This window comes from Agelaius tricolor, unplaced genomic scaffold (genome assembly GCF_023055355.1).
Source record: "Agelaius tricolor isolate 1412-34295 unplaced genomic scaffold, bAgeTri1.0.p SCAF_5, whole genome shotgun sequence".
In the NCBI taxonomy this organism is placed as follows: Eukaryota; Metazoa; Chordata; class Aves; order Passeriformes; family Icteridae; genus Agelaius; species Agelaius tricolor.
The window spans coordinates 3,836,010-3,858,977 of record NW_027269265.1 but is presented as its reverse complement, the minus strand read 5'-3'; the positions used below and the strand labels follow the sequence as shown (position 1 = coordinate 3,858,977).

The window sequence follows — 22,968 nt, the reverse complement described above, 5'->3', positions numbered from 1 at the left end:
GCAGCTCTAAGAACTGCAGGGAATCAGATCTGAGCCCAATCCGGAAGCCCCACACCATTAAGGTGCTTAAGCAGAGCTTGCTTAAAGCCAACAGATCTGCATTTGCATTTATGACAGAACAGGTACTGGAAGGGAGGAAAGCAAAACAACTGTTTCACCTGTTCATTTGTCAGAGCCTGTAACTTCTGCACTTCTGATTTCAGGGAGAGGTTCATATTTTGTAAAACCTGAAGGAAGGAAAAAAAGAAATGTATTTGCAGTTCAAATACACAGAGTGTCTTTCACTCTCCAGGGTGAAGCTTCAGGGGATTTTTTGAAGGAAAATCCACAAGTTTCCTTATCAACAGCTTTTCCAGCACCTAGCACTGGCCTTGCCTAGCAGAGCAGACCTGTAGCTGAAAGGCTGTTTCTAGACCCAAGGACAGCAGCCTTGGGGGCTGCATTTTGTACATGCAGCCAGATCAGCTGGCATTGGCACAGCTTTTATTGTACCTTGAGCTCTTCCTCCTTGCTGGTTAAGTTGGCACGTTCATTGCCTAATGAGTCCTCCATCTGCTTGATCTGTTTGTCCTTCTCTGCAATCCTGCACAAGGGGGAAACAGTGACAGATCAGCACAGAAGATGTGGATGGAAGTGGTGCAGGAAGCATCAGGCTAAACCCAAAATACACCCTGGCCCTTCAGTCCAGCTCCTGCTCCAAATCCTGCTGACTGCACACTTTGGGTCCAAAAGCTTTTCCATTTTAAATGCTGTCTGCTTGCCAAAAAATTTATGAGACATTGCCTAGCTCTGAAACACAACCAGCAGCCCATCTCCCAGAGGGAGAAGCCTCCTGGCACAGCCCCACAGCCCAAATACCAACAATTCTCACGGTCACGCACATTCCTGCACGCTGCACTGACCCTGCACACAGGCAGGGATCAACAACACAGGAGATGCTGCTTTCTCTGGAGCTCACAGCTACAGCAAAACTCCAAACCTGAGGCCACACAGGGAAGGGAAATCTGTAGGAAGATGTTTCCCAGCTCCCAAGGTGGTTTCATGAGGAGTTAAAAGCACAGACAGCAACATTTCCTTCAGCAGTGCCCCCCTATGCTCTGCACGTGAGTAGAGGGAAGGTGGCAAATCCCAAATCCCAAAATCCCAAAATCCCAGAGGAAATGGATGCTCACACTTTGTGAAGTTCTTCTGCCAGGACTGAAGCTGAGGTCTGCAGGAGGGAAAAAAAAAACCAACAAAATAAAACAAGTAACTGGAAGTAAAGCAAGTCAAAGAATCCCCATCTACACTGAGCCAGGAATAGCATTTGTCTGGTTATTTTAAACTGGCACAGGATGCTTCCAAATATTTCCTGGCTAAGGAACATTGAAGGAACATCAGCACATAGCAATGGCTCTTCCCCTCTGGCCTGGTGCAACATGAAGGGAAAAAAGACCCCCAGTATTTGTCCTTCACTGGATACAAACAAGCCACAGGCTCACCAGTACTTCCCTCCCAGGAACTGAGTGCTTTATGGGATGTTCTGCTGACAAAATACTCAAATTAAAAAAAAAAAAAAAGAAAAATTTTTTAAAAAAGGGAAAAAAAGAAGGAAAAGAAGGAAAAAAAAGGGGAAAAAGGGGGGGGAAGGGAAAAAGGAAAGGGGGAAAAAGGAAAGGGGGGAAAAAGGAAAGGGGGGAAAAAGGAAAGGGGGGAAAAAGGAAAGGGGGGAAAAAGGAAAGGGGGGAAAAAGGAAAGGGGGGAAAAAGGAAAGGGGGGAAAGAGGAAGGGGGGGAAAGAGGAAGGGGGGGAAAGAGGAAGGGGGGGAAAGAGGAAGGGGGGAAAGAGGAAGGGGGGGAAAGAGGAAGGGGGGGAAAGAGGAAGGGGGGGAAAAAAGGAAGGGGGGGAAAAAGGAAGGGGGGGAAAAAAGGAAGGGGGGGAAAAAAGAAGGGGGGGGAAAAAAAGGAAAAAAAGAGGGGGGTAAAAAATGGCAATCCTGCCCAGTACATCAGGAGTTGTGTTGTGAACAGAAACAACAACAGCTCACATCCAGCAAGTGGCATTTTCCCCTCTGGAAAAAGCCTGTCCCTAGGCTGTCACACCCAACAGGGCAAGAGAGACCCACCAGACTGGATCTGAAGGGACCTCTGCAGACTGTGGGAGGATTTCTATGCTCACAATTCCAGTCCCTCTTAACAACTGAAGGAGTTTCATCAGCCCTGATATCTAGAGCACGATGCAGCCCCAACTCCCTTCTCCCAAGTGTTATTTTCACCCCCACTGTGCATGGTGGAGAAACATCCCTGAATTTTCATGGCCAGTTGAGGCCATCTGGGGAAAGCACACACCTCCAGCATCCTCCCTGTGTAACTCACAGCCAAAAAGTCCAATTTCCCTCCTAGAAATTTATTTCCAAAGCCCTTAAAGGGATGAGAGGAGCAGGCCATGAAGATGCTGGACATCTAGAGTGGCTCTTCCCTCACTGCTCTCCCCACCCAGTGGGTTAAAGCACTTCAAGCAAAGCCAGATTTTCAGCCTGAGTTGAATTTAATCAAATTCCATCAAGCACATCCATGATTAAAAGAAGGCAGCATCCAACTGCATAGGAACAGTCTCCACTTGTGCCCCCCAAAGCCTTTCTGAGCTGATTTCTGTGACCTTCTTCTATGTGGAGGCAACTCCAGTGATCCTGAGGCTTTACACAGTGTTTACAACAGAAATCATGTCTGTAAGAAACTAGTGAAACCTAAATTTAAAATATTAAAATCACTGAGAAAGGTATTGTGCAGGTTTGGTGGGGTTTTGGTTTGATTTTTTTTTTCTTTTTTGCTTCTGCACAGAAATCAGCACTAAAATGAACAAAGAGCTTGATACAGGAGCTACCAGAAGGGAAAAAGCACAATCAGGTGATGCACAGGAGGACTGCAGAAAGACCAAAAGAACCACAAGACAGAACTGTAGACATGCAAAGCTACAGGACAAAAACCACTGAAAAAGGTACTGCACCCTTTAGTTATAAATGAAAGCCATTATGGGAGGAAATAAGTGGATTTATCCCCCCCACCCAAAAAAAAGAAGCTTAAAGTTTTAAAACAGTTTAAAGAACATTAGAAAAGAGGATGCTCACAAGTCTCTGCTTTCAGCATTCCATCTCATACCCAGCTACAAAAAGTCTTACTTTTAATGAAAGTTCACAAGTCATGACTACAAAAGGAAGTCTGAGAACATGCTGTACCTGGGCTGCCATTTGTGAATGAAACTTCTGAAGCTGAGCATTCAAAGCATCATTCTGCTCTATCAGCTCCTTGTAAGAGAGCACAGAAAGAAAAGCAGGCTGAGATCTGCAGCTACTCCACTTTTGCTAGGATTAGCTTTTAGCCATGATTATGTTAGTAAGAACAGTTCAGCATTTACATGGCAGACACTTTCCAAAAGATGCTGGTTTGTTTTTTTTTTTTCCTCCCCACTACAACCAACCAGCTGGAGTGGAAGCACCAGAACCTGTTCTGTATCAAGGAAAAACACTCCTTGCTCCACCATAACCCATCTGGTTTCCCTGAAGCCCTCAAAGGTTATGTCCATGCTGCCTCTCACACCTGATGCCAGGAGGAGGAGGGAGATGACACAAAAATTAAAGGTTTGCTGCCCCATACCATGGATCATTTCACAGCTTGGGAAATGGGGTCAGCACCTTTTCCTGACTTGCCCCAAGTGCTCCTCAAGGTGTGACACCTCCTCAAATCACCACACACAAGGTCTCACTCCATTAACAGAGTTTTTTCATCCTTTCTTCAGTGGGGAAGCTTCACTAAAGCAGCATTTCAGGGATATGTCTGTGTTTCCACAGACACAGAGTGAAAGGGAAAACCCCAAACCCTTAAAACACTTGAGGAATACTACCTGCACCTGCATTTGCATGGAGTCCTCCTCAGTAGCTCTCTTTTGCTCAGCCTCCAATAACTGCAGCATCCTCTGCTCCAGCTGCTGTTTTGACACCATTGTATCAGTAAGTTTACTGTGCAAGCTCTGGATTTCATTGTCTTTGGCCACAAGCTTATTCTGCACATCTGTAGCAGAAATGTCAGGATTTTAATTCAGAAGTCAATATTTAACTTTGGGGGAAATAATTTTCACTGTAAAGGGGGAGGCTGATTAGGAACCTCACTGCAAGGATGAGCTCCCCCATCAGCATTCAGACTGTCTGGGATCCCAAACCACCTTCCCCAGGGCTGCTGAAGCAGGGCTGACTTCACCTGAGCTTTATTTAAGAGATTTACTCAATAATGCCCTTTTTTTACAAATGGCAACAGCCAGTTCACTGCAGTAAGCATTATTTGGGAATTTTCTGATACTTGCCTTGTTGTGCTGCTTCATGTTCTGCTGTTCTTTTCCTGAGATAAGCCTGGATTTCTTCCCATCTTCTCTCTGCTTCCTGCTGCTGGACCTTCACATTGAATAAAGAGTTGATGAGAAGAATTTAATTAATTTCTTTACCTTTAATTTCTTTTTGAAGCATTCAGAGTGCATCTCCTCAGTGCTAGTCCCAAAACATATGGCAATGAAGTGAAATTGTTTCTTGTTTCCATTAGGGCACATCAGAGAGACAGAGTGCTCTGTAATCCTCCTCCTAGACTAGTTCAGCCTATTAATTTGAAAGGCAAATTGTGAACAGGATTTCATTATAGGCTCTTAACAGAATGGTTTCTGTAATATGAAAATGTGGCATCTTTGCCCTGATAGTTCAGAATTAACACCAGAAGCCAGACCAGCCAAGCATCACATAAATCTGCATTCAGTAATTAAAATATCTCAACTCTAGATACCAATTCTCCACCTGCCAGGGCAAAAGGCAGGAAGAACTTCTGGTATGTAAGATTTAATTGCAAATATTAAAGAAATCATGAGCTCTGGATAGACATTCTCACCTGAAATCACTTTCTCCTCTAGAAAAAAAAAAAGGCAAAAGACTTTTTCTTCCAAAGAAACAGAAAGAGATTTATCTAGAAGCCTGTCCACTTACATTTTAACTCTTTAAAATGTATATTTATTTTTAAAATGTATTTATTTTATTAATTTATATTTAAAAATAAGGAGTTAAATTAACTTAACTCTTTTAAAAGTATATTTATTTTAAAATGCATTTAAGCAAAAGCATGTAGCTTCAAATAAAAAGCACACAAGGACAGTGCCATCTGGATGAATGGGTCTGAAGTACCAATTCCTGTTGGAACTGTCCTCTCACAAAAAGCAAAATAAAAAGCTTAACTGGTGATGTTGAAAAGATATTTACCTGGAAGGTAAGTTTCACTTCACAGGGAGATCTGTAATCACTCAAAACCCAGTGCACTGAATAAAACCATTAAACAAAGCCCTAGGCTGGCTGAGCCCATCTGAAACAAGCAGCTCAAGCAATTCCCATCCCAGCTCAGGTAAAACCCTGAGCACAGCCTGACAGGCAGAGCAAACCCCAGGCACCTTGAGCTGAGCCACTGCCTGCTCTGCATTCTTCTTCTGGAGCTCCTCCTGCTGCAGTTTGTTGCTCTTCTCCCCCAGCTCATTCATCAGCCTGGCGTAGTCCTGGCGTAGCTTGTTCAGCTCTGCTGACTGCCTGCAAGCAAACAAACAAACAAACAAACATTGCCACAGGGGTTTGCCACTCAAATGTCAACAGCAAGTCATGCTTTTGCAACCAAAGGGTGGGTTTGGGGTGTTTTCCCCCTCTGAAATTGTTTTATCCTAGGAAAGGGATGAGGGTCAGGTACTCCTGGCCATGGCAGCAGAACCATCGGTCCAGGTGAGCAGCACCAGTCAGCAGCCACAAGGCAGGCTCAGGAATTAAAGGTCAGCAAGGAGCCACAAGCAGCAGCTCCTGGAAGAGGTCTGCAAGCTGACTGGCAAGATTTGGGCAGGCTGATGTCAACTAAAGAAAGGTCTCACATTGAAATTCACATTCTTTTCCCATAAAGGATTATTGATCTTGCTTGCAGAGGACTGTTCCTCCTGGACTAACTGCACACTTTTCTTCAGAATATTTGTTGCCTCCTGGCCTTGACCTGACTATTAACTTATGGAGGTATCTGATGCACTTTCTCAGCTGGGAGAGAAGATGCATTTGTTCAGCCCAAGGGAAGAATTTTAAGAGGCTCCCCTTTGTGCCTAAGCAAGTAAAAAGCATTTCATTTTTATCTCAAGTTTGCTTGAATTGAAGCATTTTCAGGATAACTGTCTGAAAGACAATGATGCTTCATTTAAATGAACAGGACACCTAAAATGAGAGTTCCACACCCTTCTCTGAGCATTTGACATTCAGTAATAAATAGCTGAGAGAAGATATTGGGTCAGTTTTGTCTTCTACACACCTTAACCAGGGTGCTCAGCTTTTACCTGCACAAAATCCTCCCTGCCAGCTCAGGGGGAGCCCAAGTCATAATTCCCAAAAGACAATTTCTGTTTCTCCAAACATTTGCAACACCAGCAAATAAATCCAGGTGCCATCCCAGCAGCATCAATAACTGCAGGGTATTGATATGTAAGTTTAGAGCTGCTGCTCTCCCAAGAGGCCACAAGCAGCACCTCTCCTAAAGCCCCAGGGGAAGGATAAACACCCTGTCAAAAACACCAGAGGTGCCTGAGCACTGCTGCACTTCTTTCTCTTAAAGCCTCAGCAGCACAGCCTAAAAGCTCAGGCTTCAAGTTGAAAAAAAATGCAAATATTTGTTCTGAAAGCCCTGGCTCAATGCAAAAACCACCAGTTACCTGCCCAGCCCCAAATATTTGTGTTTCCAGCTTAACCAATAATTCAGAGACAGCCAAGGACTTGGAAACAAAAGAAGCAGAAGCCAGAACAACTCTTCAGGGGAGGCTCAGAACCACACAGAGCTCCAAAGAGCTGCCAACATACTTGCTCTCCATTTGATTGGTGGAAGTGCTGACAGCATCTCTCAGGATACCATTTTCCTGCTTCAGGTGGCTTATCTCTGCCTCCATCTGCTCACGGAGCTGCTGGAACTGATGGAGAAAGAAAGATCAATTCTGGAAAAGATTAAGCTAAGGAGCAATAAAAACAAAAGAAACCAGCTTGTACAAGTAGGTAAGATATCATAATAATTTCAGTGAATAAAACTAAGTGGGTTTTTTGGGAGAGGGGGAGCTTTGTTCCTTCCTCACAACACCAGTTAAATTAAACTGTGCTACTGAGACCCTTGTGCTCATAGCAAAGCACAGGTTTCCTTTTATATCAGTGCATCAACCTATTTATCAAGGCAACCTTTTTATTGTTTAAAAGGCTACATAAGTGTTACTCAGAATACCAATTGCTCAGCTACATAACCTGAGATATTTATCAATAACTGGATACTAATAGATCACTTTTCCAAAGGGAAATAAAATAAACATGCTGTGAATTATCATTAGACAATCCTCCTTTGCTGTTCCTTTCAAAAAACCAGGTAAAAAGAAACTAAGTAAAAAGAAACTAACAGTAAAAAGAAAGTAACAATAAAGTAAAAAGAAACTAACAATAGTAAGTAAAAAGAAACTAACAATACAGACATTACAGCATGCAAACTGCAAAAGGCTAGTCCTCATCTAATATTCTGATTTTTAGCAAGGTTCCAAAGCTGAGGCAGAAAGAAGCCCTGAGAACCTAGGTTCAGAATGGTGTGAACAATGTCAAAAGACAGGATTTAAAGAGGAAAAAAATGGACTCTGCATATGCAGACACAGCAGAGCTGGTCTTGGAGCCCAAAAGTCTGCTCTGAAAATCCTTGAGCACACACAACACTGTTCCTTTATCAGTGCCAGTCTGCAGATATGGCTGACACCATTCCAGGACCCAGTTTCATCAAGTGGATGATTCATCAGTGAGCCTTTCTCACACCAGAAAATCCAAATAAACGTTTGTGTAACAACCCAGCAGCAGGGAGCAGTCCCTTGTAGGGCAGCCACCTCCAGTTCTGCCCCAACAAACATAACAAGCTGAGCCTTGGACATTTATTGGAGGGTTCTTTTCCTTGCCTGTTTTGTTTTTTAATGCCAAGGAGATCCCAAGAGAAGCAGGGGCACAAACCCCACCCAGCTGGAAGCTGTGACCATTTTCAGCTCCTCTGCCATGCTGCAGCACATCAGCAGAGGGAGCAGGACCAGAGCACTGGATCTTTTGTATTTCCTTTCTCCAGCTCAGCCTGGGACAGCAGCATTCGTTGACATCTCCCAGGTATGCCCAGGTCTCTTTCCCCCTTTCCCAGCCAGCAGCAAGACCCTCTCCTTGTGCAGTTACCTACACAGGTTCCAATAAAGTTTCTTCTGCTCCAAAACTGCAGAGATGCTGCTCTCCAAAGGGCCAAGACAGAAGATACAATTTTGAAGTTGGGAAGTTCACATGTTGGGCTTAATGCTGTGGCATTCATACAGGAAGAATGACTAGAATGAAATCTAAGCCTAAGATGGGCCATTTTCCTTAGAAAAATCTAAGTTAAACTTTTAAATCTGATGAAACAAACCTTTCTAAGGTCACTCCACTATAACAACTACAATAGAAAGTAACAAGGATCTTAAAAAATACAAGTGGCTGCTCTGCAAATATTTTCAGCAAAGCACTCCCCCAGGCACTGATATTTCATGTGTATTATGCCATGTTGTCACTCTGTACTATAATCTTAGAGACATTTATCTGCTGGTAAATGATCATCAGCATTAGTGGCTCCCTTAAGCTGAGTATTTCAATTAGACTTTACACTTTAATTGAATTACATTTCAGCAGAACACCAGGAAGGAAAAGTCACTAGATCAGGGAGCAGCTGCCTGGCCAGCACTGGGCTTTACACACCCCACAAACCATCAGTGAGAACCCCCTTTCCTTGAAACCAGGAATCCACCACAAACTTTTGCAGTGATTCCTCAACAGCCAAAACTCCAGGAGTTTTGCAAAGCATTTACCTTCATCTTCATCTGCTGAGACTCCTGGTAGCTGACGTGGATCTTGCTCTGGAAGGTGCCGTGCTCCTTCTCCAGCGCGTTGATGCGCTCGCGCATCTTGGCCGTGAGCAAACCGTTCCTCTCCTTCTCTGCCACCAGCTCCTGGGGTGGGAAGGGACAGCAAAAGGGAAACAAGTTGTCAGGACCCAGGACATCCCTCTGGCTGTCCTGAGCAGCCCAGAGCCCTGCCAGGGGGCTCAGAGACCCTGGCACAGAGCCCAAGATGCCCCTGTGGGTTTGATTATCACCCATGGAGCAAGTTACCAACTTTAGATGAAGATCTGCAAGCCACGACAGTTTGAGTAGAATGAGAGTGAATTTATCATAAGGTGAAAAAGGAGATTTTGGGGTTTTTAGAATGGGGATTCAGGGGGGCAAGATGGAGGGATCTGGGTGTGTCCAGCCTTTCTCCTTCTTCTTCTTGGCCTCCATCTTCTGCTGTGATGTTGGCACTTTTAGATTGGTTTAGAGTAGAAGCTCACTGTCTGACATAGGTGATAGGTATTGGGAAGTAATTGTGAACATTGTATAGGTAGCTTTTAGTATAAAGGCATAACACCACCCTGGGGCAGGCAGAGTGCCTTGGGCTGTCTTGCTGAGTGGACCTCAGCACAACAGGAGAAAGAATTTAATAGGTAAGACACAATAAGCAACCTTGAGACCGAGAACTGAAGAGCTCTGACTCCTTCTTCAAGCACCAGGCTGGGAAAAGAGACTTTTGAACTTTTCTCAGGGTCATTCTGACCAGCTAGAGATCCCAACAAGTCACCCACTGCTGCTTTTTTAAGGCTAAGAGTCTTTTATTGTATTTTTAGTTATCTTGAAAGTGTACATCAAACTGAAGTTGTTGGAGTTCTGGGTGCTGAGAATTTTAGACTCGCAGTGCTGACAGACTCTGACTCCCAGGAGAGCACTTCAAAATTTGACCTGAGGCTGTGGAACAGGCTTCCAAAATTGATTGATAACACTGGGATTATGGGTGTGGAGTTAGATTAGAAATGTGTAATACCACAGGGTAGAAAACTCTGAGTTTAGAGTTTTTAAAATATAGTAATATATATAGAGCAAGATAGAAGTTTTAAGGCAGAAGCTGGTCCTTCTTCTTCACCTTCTTCTTTACCTTCTTCTTCTTCCTTCTTCTTTACCTTCTTCTTCTTCCTTCCCTTCTTCACCTCCTTCTTCCTTCCCTTCTTCACCTCCTCCTTCTTCCTCCCCTTCTTCACCTCCTCCTTCTTCCTCCCCTTCTTCACCTCCTCCTTCTTCCTCCCCTTCTTCACCTCCTCCTTCTTCCTCCCCTTCTTCACCTCCTCCTTCTTCCTCCCCTTCTTCACCTCCTCCTTCTTCCTCCCCTTCACCTCCTCCTTCTTCCTTCCCTCCTTCACCTCCTTCTTCCTCCCCTTCTTCACCTCCTTCACCTCCTTCTTCCTCCCTTCTTCACCTTCTTCTTCCTCCCCTTCTTCACCTCTTCCTCCCCTTCTCCATGGCTTTGGGTGGTTATTTTGTAATTGGACAGAAAAGTCTGCATTGCAGACTTGGAGTGATTAGTTATTGCATTAAAAGTGAAAATAATTTAGGTGTCATTTCTTAATTAGATAGTTTAGCCCTGAAAAACCTTACAGCAAAAGATTGTTAACCATTTTGTACCTAGTTAGGGAAGAACTGCAGAAGTCACTACCTATGAAACTGTAACATAAATAAGAAATAATAAACACCTAAGTCTGAACACAAACTATCATCTGGAGTACCTTGAATCCCAACCTTAACAAGAGAAAAAAGAATTCAAAAACCAACATTTAATGGTGTGAGGATTGAACTCACAACCTTCCTGAAGTCAGCATCAAATCTTCATTCAGCAAATTTACAGAATCAGACCAAACTTCCAAAACCTGACATTGATCCTGTATCATCATAAATCTCATGTTTATTAAAACATTTGCCAATTTAAACACTGATCTTGTGCTGTCTCACAAGAGATGGGGAGTCCTATTTCTATCAAGTCTGGTCAAATCAGAGTCCTAACAACTAAAACCACAGATATCACAGAGGACAAATCTTAGACTTTCTTCCCAAGTTTAGCAAAATGAAGAACACAGATAAAGCACCATGACAAAATAGAGCACTTTAGAGCAAAATAATTGCTTTGCAGCAGGTTGCAAAGCCAACAGCTTTGCCACAGGAGATGGGCTATTAGTGCACTACAAAGGCCAGAGAAGCCCTGAATCCCACCAGCATGATGCCACATTACAGCCTTCAGATGAAAATACACATTGCTTTTTAATCTTTTATTAGCCAGTAATTCAACCCAGACACCTGAGAAATCCACAGAGCTGCTCCTCTGCAATAGAAATGCACTTGCTGTAGTAAGCAAAACCATTAAGTGCAGCTTTCAGCAGCTGCCATCACACAAATAGGAATTTGTATCACCCAAGCTTCAGGTGTTTTTAGCCACACAACTCCTAACACTGCCAGGGAGACCTGACACAATTCAAATGCTCTAAATTATTAGCCTGAATACTCTCCATCTCTTTGGAGTAATTATAGTCTTTTTCACCTTTTAGTTTAAATAAAAGCTATTCTGTCTTGTAGATCAAACTCCAAGTTTTAAGCCACTTCTGCAAACACAATACAGACAGCTTGAAACAAATCTTTCTCCATGTTTTTTTTTTTTAACTAAGATGCAATTAGAAGAAGGGCACCAGGACACACTGCAGCTTCCTCTCTTCCTGCACCAATCCCACCATTCACTTGTAGCTCTCAATAATCCAGCTACCCTGCCAGGGCAGAAGCAGAGATCCTGGGAAGATTAACTTTTCCCTAGTTTGTGTTTTCCCAAATACCTCTGAGTCTTGAGGTACTCAGCTCTTGCTCTCAATTATCCTCTCCAGGTATTATCTTTATCAAGATCCCTGCAGGAATCCCTCTGCACCTTAAAGCACCTTTAGCTTTTGACAGTGCTTTCAGAGAAACACATTAACTGGGAGATAAGAGCTTTTATCAGTCAGGGTGAGCTTTATCCCTTGTTTGTCCTGATACTTCAGCATTGCAGCAACTTTGCTTGTATCCATTTTCTCCCAGCTTTTCCCTTCCCCAATTCAGATGGGAAAACCCTCCCCATGACTCCCACCTCTCTACAGCTCCTGCCTCTCCTTCACAAGCACCACTTTGCAGATGTGTTTTCCCCAACCACATCTGCTTTTCCTACACTCAGATTCCTTCATCCATTCCCTCTGCTCCTTCAGCAGCAGATCCCTCTCTCCAATTTTATTCTGCAGTCCTCAGCCAGTTTCTTTTTTCCCTCCAAACACATCACAAGCCCCTTCTCTCTGTAATCACACATTGACTATCCTAAACTTCTTGATCCCAAACCTCTTGATCCCACTTGTAAACAGCTGTGCCCTACCAGGAGCTCACACAACACCCACTCCCTTCTTCCCCTCTCATCTCCCAACTCCTGCATCCTCTGGCCACTCTTCTCCCACCTTTGGCCACCCAGCTTTCTGTCCCCAAATTATGTCCCACAACCTGGCCTTCCTGAGTCTAATGCTCATGTGCTTCCAGACCAGCCAAACCACATAAATCTTTCTCCCAAGACTCCAGAATTCTCATATCTGCCTCATTATTTGGTCTACTGTAACTGTTTTCCTCTGAAACATTAATAAAAGAGTAAATTTTCATAAAGCAGTTTTGACAGTGATGCATCAGCATCCCTCTAAGTCCAAAGCAATCAGAGCTGCACCTCCAGGGGCTAAGCAGGCATTCTGCACTTTCTGTATCTTCCTTCTTGAAGAAAACCAATGACTGTTGTGCCTAGAAACACATAGGCATGTGAATGCTACACTATGGACCAAATTAAAACTGATGCAGGAAAGACATTTTATATTTGCTTCCACACAAAGTCTCATAATGGTTAAGGAAGTGCTTTTAAAGTAATCATTTGAAAAGAAAAAGAGGCTCAGCTTACAAGTCTCAGTAAATTGAATTCTCTGGAAAAACTACTGGAAAGTAACTGCATAAACACATTGTAAAATCAAATGTAGTGTCTTGATAAGTTTTTTCAGTAAAAATAAATATTCTATCTTTTGGCTTAGCTCAGTGAACCAGCATTTGCTGGCTGTTAGTCCTCCAAACCCCTGCCCCTCTCTACACCCATGAACACCTCAGTATTTACCTGGGAGAGCTGCTTGCACTGCTCCTTTGCCACAGCTGCCTCCTCCTTCATTGCTGTGAGCATCTTCTCCTTGTCCTGGAGCTGGTGCAGAGCTGCAGCTGTCTCAGCCTTGCTGGCCTGCAGCAGGATGACATAAAAACAACCACAAGTAGTGGCACAGCACACTAAAAGGCAGCAGAGCAAACCTGAGAGGAGGAAACATTCCCTCCTCTTCCCAAATTTTCCATCTGCATGATGCACGTGGCACCACCAGTACCCAATTCTGCCACTAATGGATTCACCAGGCAGAGAAATGCATTCTGAAAGCATGGAAAGCAATTAAGAGGGTAAATGGGCTCTTAAAGGTGCTTCCCATTGGAAGAGAGCTGCAGTGGGGAAAACAAAGAACAGCCATTAAGAGAAATAATGGGAAAAGATGCAGAGATGCTGAATCAGTCAATAACTGTGGTTGGAAGGACTTCCAAGATCAGCTGGTCCAGCCCACACTCAGGGCAGGCACAATCCAACAAATGTAATTGCTTGAAATGTCTCACCACAAAGGGAAAAAGAAACACTGATCTGGTGTCTCCTTCCACTTCCCAGGAGAGCCCCCAGCTGATGTAGTTACATTTCTGCTGGCACACTGACACAAAAAGTTTCAGAGATGCTCCAGGGAATAGACCCAGAGGAACAATCCCCATGCTACTTGCATACTGGTCCTACAAATGAAATACATGTAATAAAGAGCACACATTCTATGTGTTTGTGCTCAGATTTGACTCAGGGGACTGTGATGGTTGTGCAGTCTCAGCCCTTGCAGGTTTCAAGCCCAGACTGGATAAAGCCCTGAGCAGCCTGTGCTGACCTCAGAGCTGGTGCTGCTTTGAGGAGGAGCTTGGACTACTTGGACTTCACTCACTGAAGTCTGATAACTGAAGAAGGAAAGAAGTGTCAGTCCCATAAATGGACCCTGAATTTGTCTGGAAATTGTCCTTTAGTGGTAATGTGCATGCCTGCAGTACCAACACACTGTCAGGGACTTGCATGAGCTACAGAGAGAACACAATTCACACTTCCACCTACAGAAACCCACTTTTTTTTTGTTGTCTACAAACCCAGTTTTCATCCTAAAGGTTCAGCTTTAACACCAAACCTTCCTTTAGAACAAGAACAAACCAGAGCAAGCAGGGTGGCTGCTCAAACAGGCAACACCATTCCAAGGGCAGCACTACTGGGTTTTGTCTTTGGAGGTTTTCAAGATGCAACTGGACAAATCCCTGAGCAAATTGCTCAGAATTCAGTGTTGGAGCTGTTCTGAGCAGGCAGCTGGACTGCAGAGCCTCCTGAAGCCCCTCCCAGCCCAAACTGTGCTGTTATTCTGATATATTGCATTAATTGGACTGACACGGAGCCAGTTCTGCATTTCTGGTACCGGGTCTGCAGAGGAACACAGGATTGCAAAAGCTCAAGTGTGACACACAGGATGTGACAAGCACAAAGTGACACCCACAGTGAGTCATGGCAGGGAGGAGTAGTTGAGTGCCCAGCAACAGGACCAGGAGCAATGGCCACAAACTAAAACACAAATTGCACCTCAATGTGAAAAAGAGCTGCTTTCCCCAGAGGATGGCAAAGCTGCCCAGAGAAGGGTGGAGTTTCATTCTCTGGAGACATTCCAAATCCACATGGACACATTCCTGTGTCACCTGCTCCAGGTGACCCTGCCTTGGCCAGGGGATTGGACTGGATGGCCTCCAGAGCTCCCTTCCACCCTAAGGATTGTGACATTCTGTATTGATAAGGTACTGATGGACACCACACTCTTCTGTCTTGACTACAAGAATTAAAAAGAACTGCCAAGCACTGGCACAGGTTGCCCAGAGGGGTTTTGCAGCCATTTCCTGAAGGCTTCAAGATATCCAGCCTGGATAAAGCCCTGAGCAGCATGGGCTGACCTCAGAGCTGGTCCTGCTTCAAGTAGGAGGCTGGACCACTCCAAACCCCTTGAGGTCCCTTCCAAACCTGAACTGCCCTACAATCCTATGAAAAATATCAAAAGAAGTCAAACTACATTGTATGGACTTGCAAAACACAGAATTAGTTGATCAAGTGCACAGCCACAGTAGCTTGTTCTGAATTCCTCCCATAGCTTATCCTATTTACACATTTGGGAAAGATCACTCCCAAAAGTCACCAGCCATCCCTCCCTGTGCCAACACACACGTGTCAGCAGCAGCATTCCTGCTTGATTCCTTGCTCTCCATGGCCATTCCTGCTCTTCCCAAGTGGTCAGAGCCACCCCTGGCATGGCAGATGGCAGCACAAAGGCATCTGAGAGCTCAGTGCTGCATGCCAGGCAAGCCCAGAGCAGCTGGAGAGAGTCTCCCAAAGGCAGACCCTGCCCAGATCACACTGACAGAGCTCATCTGACAGCACCCCTTCCAATTTCTGTTTGTTTCATCAGTTTTGCCTTCCCCCCACACTCCACAGTCATTCACCTTTTGCAAGAAATCATGAATTGCACCAGATTTTTCCTTTAACACTTCCACTACACAACGGGCCTCGTCTTCAGAGAAGATCATATTCTTCATGGATGTTACAAAATCCTTGAATTTTACTTCAGCATTCTCTGCAACACAGAAGGGAGGATTTATTTACTTTGGACTCCATACAGAATTATTTATTTTGCCTTGAAACAGCATGTGATGGGGTATCATTATGCATTATATTTAATTCCAGTCTGAAATGCCAAGAAGCAAGAGGTCATGAACATTCAGCAAAAACAACATCTCTCCAATTTAAACCTGATAACAATCTGCCAGCTGATAGTTTTGGGAAAAGAGAAAATCCCAGCACTCTGTTTGCACAGTTGGTAACGTTTATAGTGTTGCTAGCAAGAAGACAAAGCATAACACAGATTCTGGAGGAGAAAAACAGCATAAATGTGAAAAATTCAAGAGTCCTTTCCAATGTATCATGACAGTAATTTCAACTGAGCTCTCAATTTGGAGGACAGCCTGGCTGCACAAGTAATATGCACATGAAAAGTTAATTAATTAAAAAACTGGCACATTATTGATTAAAATATAGGGAAGACAAAAATATTAACTTCCAAATTTAGATTGAGGGAACTGCTGCAAGAAGAGTTCAGCAGCAGGAAGATAAATCAGTAAAATCCCTCTTAATGGCTGACCAAGTGTTTAAAGAGACACACACACAAGGAAAGACAATTCAACTGAAACAAAACTGTTTTCTCTAACAAAAACCATTGCTCACAAACAGGCTGCTCACAGACAGGTCATTAGGTGGCCCTCTGACTCCAGGGAATGGGAGCCCAAGACCAAGGCACCCTATATCCCTGTCAAATATTCACCAATGCCCAAAAGTGTGTGAAGGGATGGGGAGAATTAAAAAAAGCACAAGTGTAGAAGTGATGCTTGGTCAGAAATTGGCCCATATATCACAGAGACAGGTCTGGTCACCACAGGTGCTAAGCATGCCCCTGAAATCAAGTTAACACATCAAACCCAAAGATCTGTCTGAGAAATAAATGAAGAACAAAAAAGCAGCAGTGACTCTATGCCCTGAAAGAAATTACCAAGCATAAAATCACTGAATGACAGAGCATGGGGAGGGAGTGCTGAGGGATTCTAGCACACTCTGTCCTAGTCCTAAACCCAACTAAGTCTTCACTTCAGCTCACATCAGTGCTGCACTGACATCACCAGTGATGCTGCTACCAGGACATGCCAAGATGCTGAGACCACAGCCCAGGAACTGATCCCAGCTGGGCCAGGAGCAGCCCCAGCCCTGTGCTCCCTGAAGGCACAGAGACCTTGCCCTTGCACCCAAGGAGCTTACAATTAGAGCAGGGCAAGATTTCTATATTGGGAGGGCAAATCCCAGCTGACACAGGAGAATTAGGAGTTCATGGAGAAGGTCACAGCGTGCCGAGGAAATGAGAAGGGACAGGAGCACGTGAGGGGCTCTGATGCTGCAGGACAGTAACGTGCAGCCACTGAGCCAGCAGCACAACAGGAGCCCCAGGAATGTGGGAATCCAATTAAAGAGCTGCCTGGAAGCTTTGGAGGGGGTATTTTAGAAGACAAGACTAAAAAGAGAGGCTCCAAAGAGTGAAATGAGTGACCAGACAATATTGGAGAATCAGCCCCCTGTCCAAACCTGAGCTGGGTGTCACTGCTCAGCTGCCTGGCTTCTCTCTGGCTGCTCACAAACTTGAGGTCTCAACTCATCAGGCTTTGAGATGGTCAGAGGCCTATTTAAAGCTTCAGAGTGGAACACAATGCTCATTAATCACTCCAGGCATTTGTGGGAGAGTATGAAGGAAGTTCTCCTGTCTCAAGCAATTCCAACTGCACTGAAGGGAAAATTTGAGTCTCCCTGGAAAGTGCCAGACTCTCTCCACTGACAATCTGCTTCAGGTCACTCTGTATTGCACTGGGTCAGCCTCAGACAGCTCCAGGAACAGCCCTAGAGCATGCAGGTGCCCTTCCAGCCTGCAGCAGACCCCAAGAGCTTGTGCTGAATGCCCTGGGTTTGGAGTCCATCCCTGTGAGCAACGTCTGAACTCTCCACTGTGAACTCCCTCGCTGCATCTGTGTGGTCTGTGATCACCCCTTTGCTCACTGGGGACACAAAAGCCCAGTCAGAGCTGAAAGGATTCAGATGGCACAGAGCCCTTTCCACAGTGCCAAAGACAAGGCAGAAATGAGCACACACAAGAAGGGCATCCTGCAAAAGCATTTTCCTCAAATCCCTTCTTCACGTTACATCAGAGAGAATCCCCCTCCCCACACGTCTTGCCTGTTGAAGTTTGCAAGCAGGCTATGCCAGAAACACACTGAAATATCAGTTTCTTACCTTTATCTGTTTCATTCTTCAGTTTCTTGCCACTGCTCTTCTGGATGCCCTCGTTCACATTGTGTTTTACAACTTCAACCGGCTCACGCTTTTCCAAAGTGCCTGAGTCAGAATTATCCATCAAAGGAATATAAGTAGTTGCTTGAATAAGAGGTTCATCCACCAAAACTGTAATCATAAGTCCACAGGATGGGTTAAAGCTTTGTAATAATTGACACCAACATTTTTAGAAAAGGTGCCACAATATTAAGAGTTGAAGTAAAGCATCTCCAACCTCAATAGTTAATTATACTCTCCATTTCTATCATCCTTCACAGTTTAACTCATTAAAGCTCTTCAGGTAAGTCCATTAAATAAAGGTCTCTAATGCATAGTAATTTAATAGCTTCAATTAAATTTCTACTTCCAAAGCTGTCTTTTAGCATTTTAACAAGAAGAGAAGAACCTTTACATTTGACTTTCATTTCACTTCAGTAAGAAACTTGCACGTGGCATCAATGGTTTTACTTGTGGCTGTGGAGAAAATCATTCAGCATCCCTAAAATATGAATAAAGCCTTTTGTCCCTATTCTGTTAAAAGCTGGTACTTCACTGGCAGCATTTTCATGGATTACATCACCTGTGAACTCAGCCACTCGGGCAGAACATGCAGCAGGGGCAGCACTCGAGCTTATTTTGCATGCAGACTCCACTGCACTTAATGAAGATCTCTCATCTGTCAGAGCAGGCTTTGGGCATCATTAACATGCAGAGAGGTGCTCAGATGCTCTGCCTGACCCCAGCCCTCCACTCCCACACCACTGGATCACCGTGGTGAGGAGCAGCCTCTGTCCAAAGAGCTCCTCAGCAGAGACGAAAGCAGGAGAGGGGAGAGCAGGAGTGACAGAGCTGGGGCAAGAGGCACAGCCAGAGCTGCAGCTGCTGCTTGCCCAGCTCCTGCTCCACACTGCCTGCAGGATGCCAGAGGCAAATTCCTGCCCCAGGCAGCCCAGAGTGCAGGGCTGATGGACAACAGATGCCAGGCAGCAGCACAGAGACAGGAGGAACTGGGTGGGATGCAGGGTTTGGGCATCAGTGCAGAACAAGGATGCACTCCTGGCTGCCAGAGAGGCAGTTATGAAACACCCCTAAATTCTAGCTCTGTAAAAGGAGGAGAATAGGCCAGATGGACCTTTTTGTGTCACCTGGTGTCTCTCCACTTAAGCAGCCAGCAAACACCTGCAGGTACACTGCAAGCTCAGAAGAGAGGAGAGCTCTCCTCTAGCAGAAACAACCACCAGCTGCTCTCCTCATATTTTCCCTTCCTCTCCTTATGAACTTCCCTTCCTTTCAACACCTATTTAATATCAATGAGACATTTTCCAGTATGAAATCCACATAGTCGTGTCTTGGCTAATCCTGGTGTCCACCACAGCTCATTTTTACCCTGATTTTGGAGAGGTGGCTTGAAAAGAAAACAGTTTGCATTCAAATAATGCATGAGCTATTGCCCTGTAGCACTGACAGCTCAGCTTTGCTACTGCTGACCTGGTACTGACATTTACTGCCCTGTACAGACAAGTTTGGGGCCCCTAAAAAAGTGCAATGCACATATTTCCATCAGGAAAAGCACAAGAATAAAAGGTGATCCCATCCTGAGTTCCCCATCAGTAGGCTTTTCCCAGGATTATTTAGGAGTTTTTCAGTTATACAGGAACCCTAGAGAGGCTGGAACTCCATCCTGGACTGAACAGGGCCCACAACAGATCTGCACCCTGATAACCTGGCCAAAGTATCAAGGGAACAGTGGGCAACAGTGCTCCAGAAGCAGCCCATCAGCTCCCAGCTTCACAGCTGCCCCAGCAGAGAGGAGTCTTGGGAAGCTCACAAGGTGGCCTCACAGAACTTCATGGTCACCCTGTGTCCAAAAGCCAGACACAACAGCAGTCATTGTAAAAAATATTAAAAAAAAAAAAAAGAGAAAAACACACAGACACAGAGGCACAGTGAGCCAAGAGGACACAAGAAGCAGCATCTTGGCAGAGAACAAGGGATGACAACAGTGAAGGCCTTGACAGCAAAGATGAACAGTTTTTGCTGGAGCAAGAGCCAGCCAACAAAAGGACAATAAGAGAGGAATGTGGTCAAAGCAATGCCTGAAAAAACTGCAATCTTGTTTGGGGCAAAGACTGCAGCAGTTCCAGACATGCCTTGCTCAGAGCAACTTCAAGTCTGTTCATTACTCCTCCTTCAAGTGTGGATATTTGGATCCAAGAGAGCTCAGAAAGGTTCACAGCATTCATTATCCCATGCTCAGTGGTACCAGGCGTTTATAACATTTAACAGGATCTCAAGCTTAGCAATCTTTCCTACCTGGAGTTCCTGCTTTTTCAAATCAAGAGTTACTGTTCTCTGAGTTCCTTTTCCAAAGGAAGAGGAACTAAAGCATGGATGGCAAAAAGGTTTAACAGTCAGGTTTATCTGAGCAATGTCACAGACTGGATTCTTACCATTATCAACTTTCTGCTTCTTTGCAGAGACCTTCTTCTTCCCTGACACATTTTCTTGCTTTATCTCCTGGTGGAGCAGCACTGGCTCTTGCTTTTTGGCAGGAGATACAACAGAATCAGTCTTACTATCTTGATCATCTGCAACAGACAATTGAGACAATATATGCTCTTCTGTATATTCTCAGCATTACCTTGCAATCAGCAGATCTGTAATAACCAAATTCTCCAATCCCAGGAAAACAAACTCACTTCTTTTAAATCAGAACACAAACTTATCCCCACATACATACAAACACAGAGTCACACACACACACAATTCCCAGATCAGGTGAGACCCCAAAGCAACAGGAAGGTTTAGCAGAGTCAAGAGCCACAGCACCCAGGGATTTTTTTTAAGACAGGAATCTCATGTGCAAGCAGAACACACAGCAATGCAAGGAACAGTTTGACAACTCCAATCCAGATTTCACTGTGACAGAGCAGACAGCACATATTACCCATATTATTTTCTTATTTCCAAGTGTACTTTTCCCCTCCATGAACCCACTTGGGCACTTTAAACACACACATCCCCAATAGCTACTGGGACTGTGAGAAGCAGAAAATAAGTGTTTCCCATTAGGGAACTGTTCTTTTTAAAAGCAGTTTCTAGTGAGAAATTTTTTTATCATTTTGGACAGCCTGTGCTATATTAAGATTCTTGTCAGAGCTGACACACACAGCACAGGGCTCTGGTGTCAGCTCCTGTAATCAAGGAGAAGAGCTCGTTGTGGCTGCCCTCAGAGCTGTGCTTGCAGACCACATTTTAACTGTGCCACAGAGATTTGCAGAGAACACCCACAAACAAGATTGGATACTTTCTCTGTTGGTAGTGGGTGGGTCTTTCTTCTCCAGTTTTTTCGGGTTTTTTTTTTCAGGAAAAAAAATCTACCACATCAAGCAGCAATGTCATTCTTTTTCCTCACTCCCTGTGCAGACCTGCTGTGCCTGCATCTCACAAGGGGATCTGCAAATATCTTGGGTTTCATTTATTTCTAGCACTGGGTATTTTTATTCTTTTTTCACTTCTATTCCTAGTCAAGACAACCACATGGAGACATATCCTGATGAGGATATGGTCAAGACAGTCAGAAGTGATTCTGATGAGTTTTTGGTCTCTTCCAGGTTGGCTATTTCAGTCACAACAGCCAGACCAGTTTTAGCATCAGTTCCATTCAGTTAAAGAGGTGTAGCAGGTGGGCAGCAATGAATCAACCACCAATCCATGAATCAGCCACCAAACACCTCTCTGTGCATTAAGCCTGCACTTAGAGTGATTTATTTTACAGACTGCTATTAGGTTTCTTGAGATGCCCTCCCTTATCAGAGCAACCACTCTTAGGACTCTGCTTTTTCACTGCCTGGCTCAGAATGCACACAGCAAAAATATCTCCTGACTTCTCCCAGGTAATCAGAATTTTGATTGAGAGCAAAGCAGCCAAACCACAGAGCAAAGCAGAGGAACGAGCTACTCTGTTTCACTTCATCTTTAGTAGAAGAAAGCAAGGCTGGGAGGAGGAAAACCAGAGCACTGCTGCCAGATGAAAAACAGGGGGGAAAAAAGCAATAGCTCATAAAAAAGGAGCAGGTTAGAAGGGAGCTTTGCCCCATAGAGATCAGGCAGAACAGTTGTGAGAGACACTCTGTGGCCTTGCAAAAAGCAGAACACGGTTTTGGCGTTCTGTGCAAGAAGCATATGCAACATCAGATACCCATTCCATTTTTCTGCTTCTTCTGCCCAGGCTTCTTCTTAGCTGCTGTTGGTTCAGATGGTGGAGTGGGCTGTTTTGTAACAGGGACTGGATCTACTTTCTTGCCTGAAGACTTGGATCCTTCCGAGTCCTTAGTTACGTGATCATCCTGGTTGGCCTTGTGCTTCTTCTCCTTCCTCTTCCTCTCCCTGAGGCCGGCGGGGGCCTCGGTGCCACCCGAGGGGACAGCAGGGACGGGCTCCTCATCCGTGCTCAGGGCGTCAGACAGCTTAAAGTCCCGAGGGGCACTCTCTGAGTCAGACTCGTGGATGTTCCCGTTCTGAGCCTCTTTCTTCTTGTTCTTCTTCTTCTCGGTTTTCTTTTTGTCGGCCTTGCTGGGTGGGAATTTCAGGTCCCGTTTCTGCTTGGCGAGGACCTCATCGTATAAAGTCTCTTTCATGAAAAGCCAGAAGAAGAGGAAGATGACTGTAATAACCACAGAAGGGATGAGGATGATGAAGTAGGTAGACTCGTAAAACTCCATTGTGCTTTTTCTTAGCTATGATTTCTTATAAAACCTACAGGAGAAAGGAAAAAAAAAAAAAGAAAAATTAGGTTTTGAACAGGTTTTCCCTCAGTGTTATTTCCTCCACCAATTATAATAATAAAAGAAGATTTCTCCTTGTTACAGAGCAGCCTCAAAGTAGCTTTAATAAAATTACCAAACTACATCAGCCATGGAACAGCTTTTGGAATCATTTATCAC

General features: G+C 44.5%; 1 protein-coding gene across 11 annotated transcripts in view; it reads right to left on the bottom strand.

Annotated features, from left to right (window-relative positions):
* KTN1 (kinectin 1) overlaps positions 1 to 22,968 on the bottom strand; it is a 79,248-nt gene that overhangs the window by 33,123 nt on the left and 23,157 nt on the right. For 8 of the 11 annotated variants that reach the window (XM_071426153.1, XM_071426157.1, XM_071426158.1 and 5 more), the window contains exons 2-15: positions 22,224 to 22,780; positions 20,473 to 20,610; positions 17,984 to 18,151; positions 15,601 to 15,731; positions 13,124 to 13,240; positions 8,917 to 9,057; positions 6,881 to 6,987; positions 5,455 to 5,587; positions 4,336 to 4,423; positions 3,880 to 4,046; positions 3,215 to 3,283; positions 1,173 to 1,210; positions 493 to 583; positions 159 to 227 (exon numbers count right to left, since the gene is read on the bottom strand). In XM_071426153.1, coding sequence (XP_071282254.1) covers positions 159 to 227; positions 493 to 583; positions 1,173 to 1,210; positions 3,215 to 3,283; positions 3,880 to 4,046; positions 4,336 to 4,423; positions 5,455 to 5,587; positions 6,881 to 6,987; positions 8,917 to 9,057; positions 13,124 to 13,240; positions 15,601 to 15,731; positions 17,984 to 18,151; positions 20,473 to 20,610; positions 22,224 to 22,746 — 1,980 coding nt within the window. In that variant the 5' untranslated portion in view covers positions 22,747 to 22,780. Of the gene's footprint in view, positions 1 to 158; positions 228 to 492; positions 584 to 1,172; positions 1,211 to 3,214; positions 3,284 to 3,879; positions 4,047 to 4,335; positions 4,424 to 5,454; positions 5,588 to 6,880; positions 6,988 to 8,916; positions 9,058 to 13,123; positions 13,241 to 15,600; positions 15,732 to 17,983; positions 18,152 to 20,472; positions 20,611 to 22,223; positions 22,879 to 22,968 lie in introns of those variants that run through there. The other 3 variants (XM_071426155.1, XM_071426159.1, XM_071426154.1) reach the window with 3 other exon arrangements.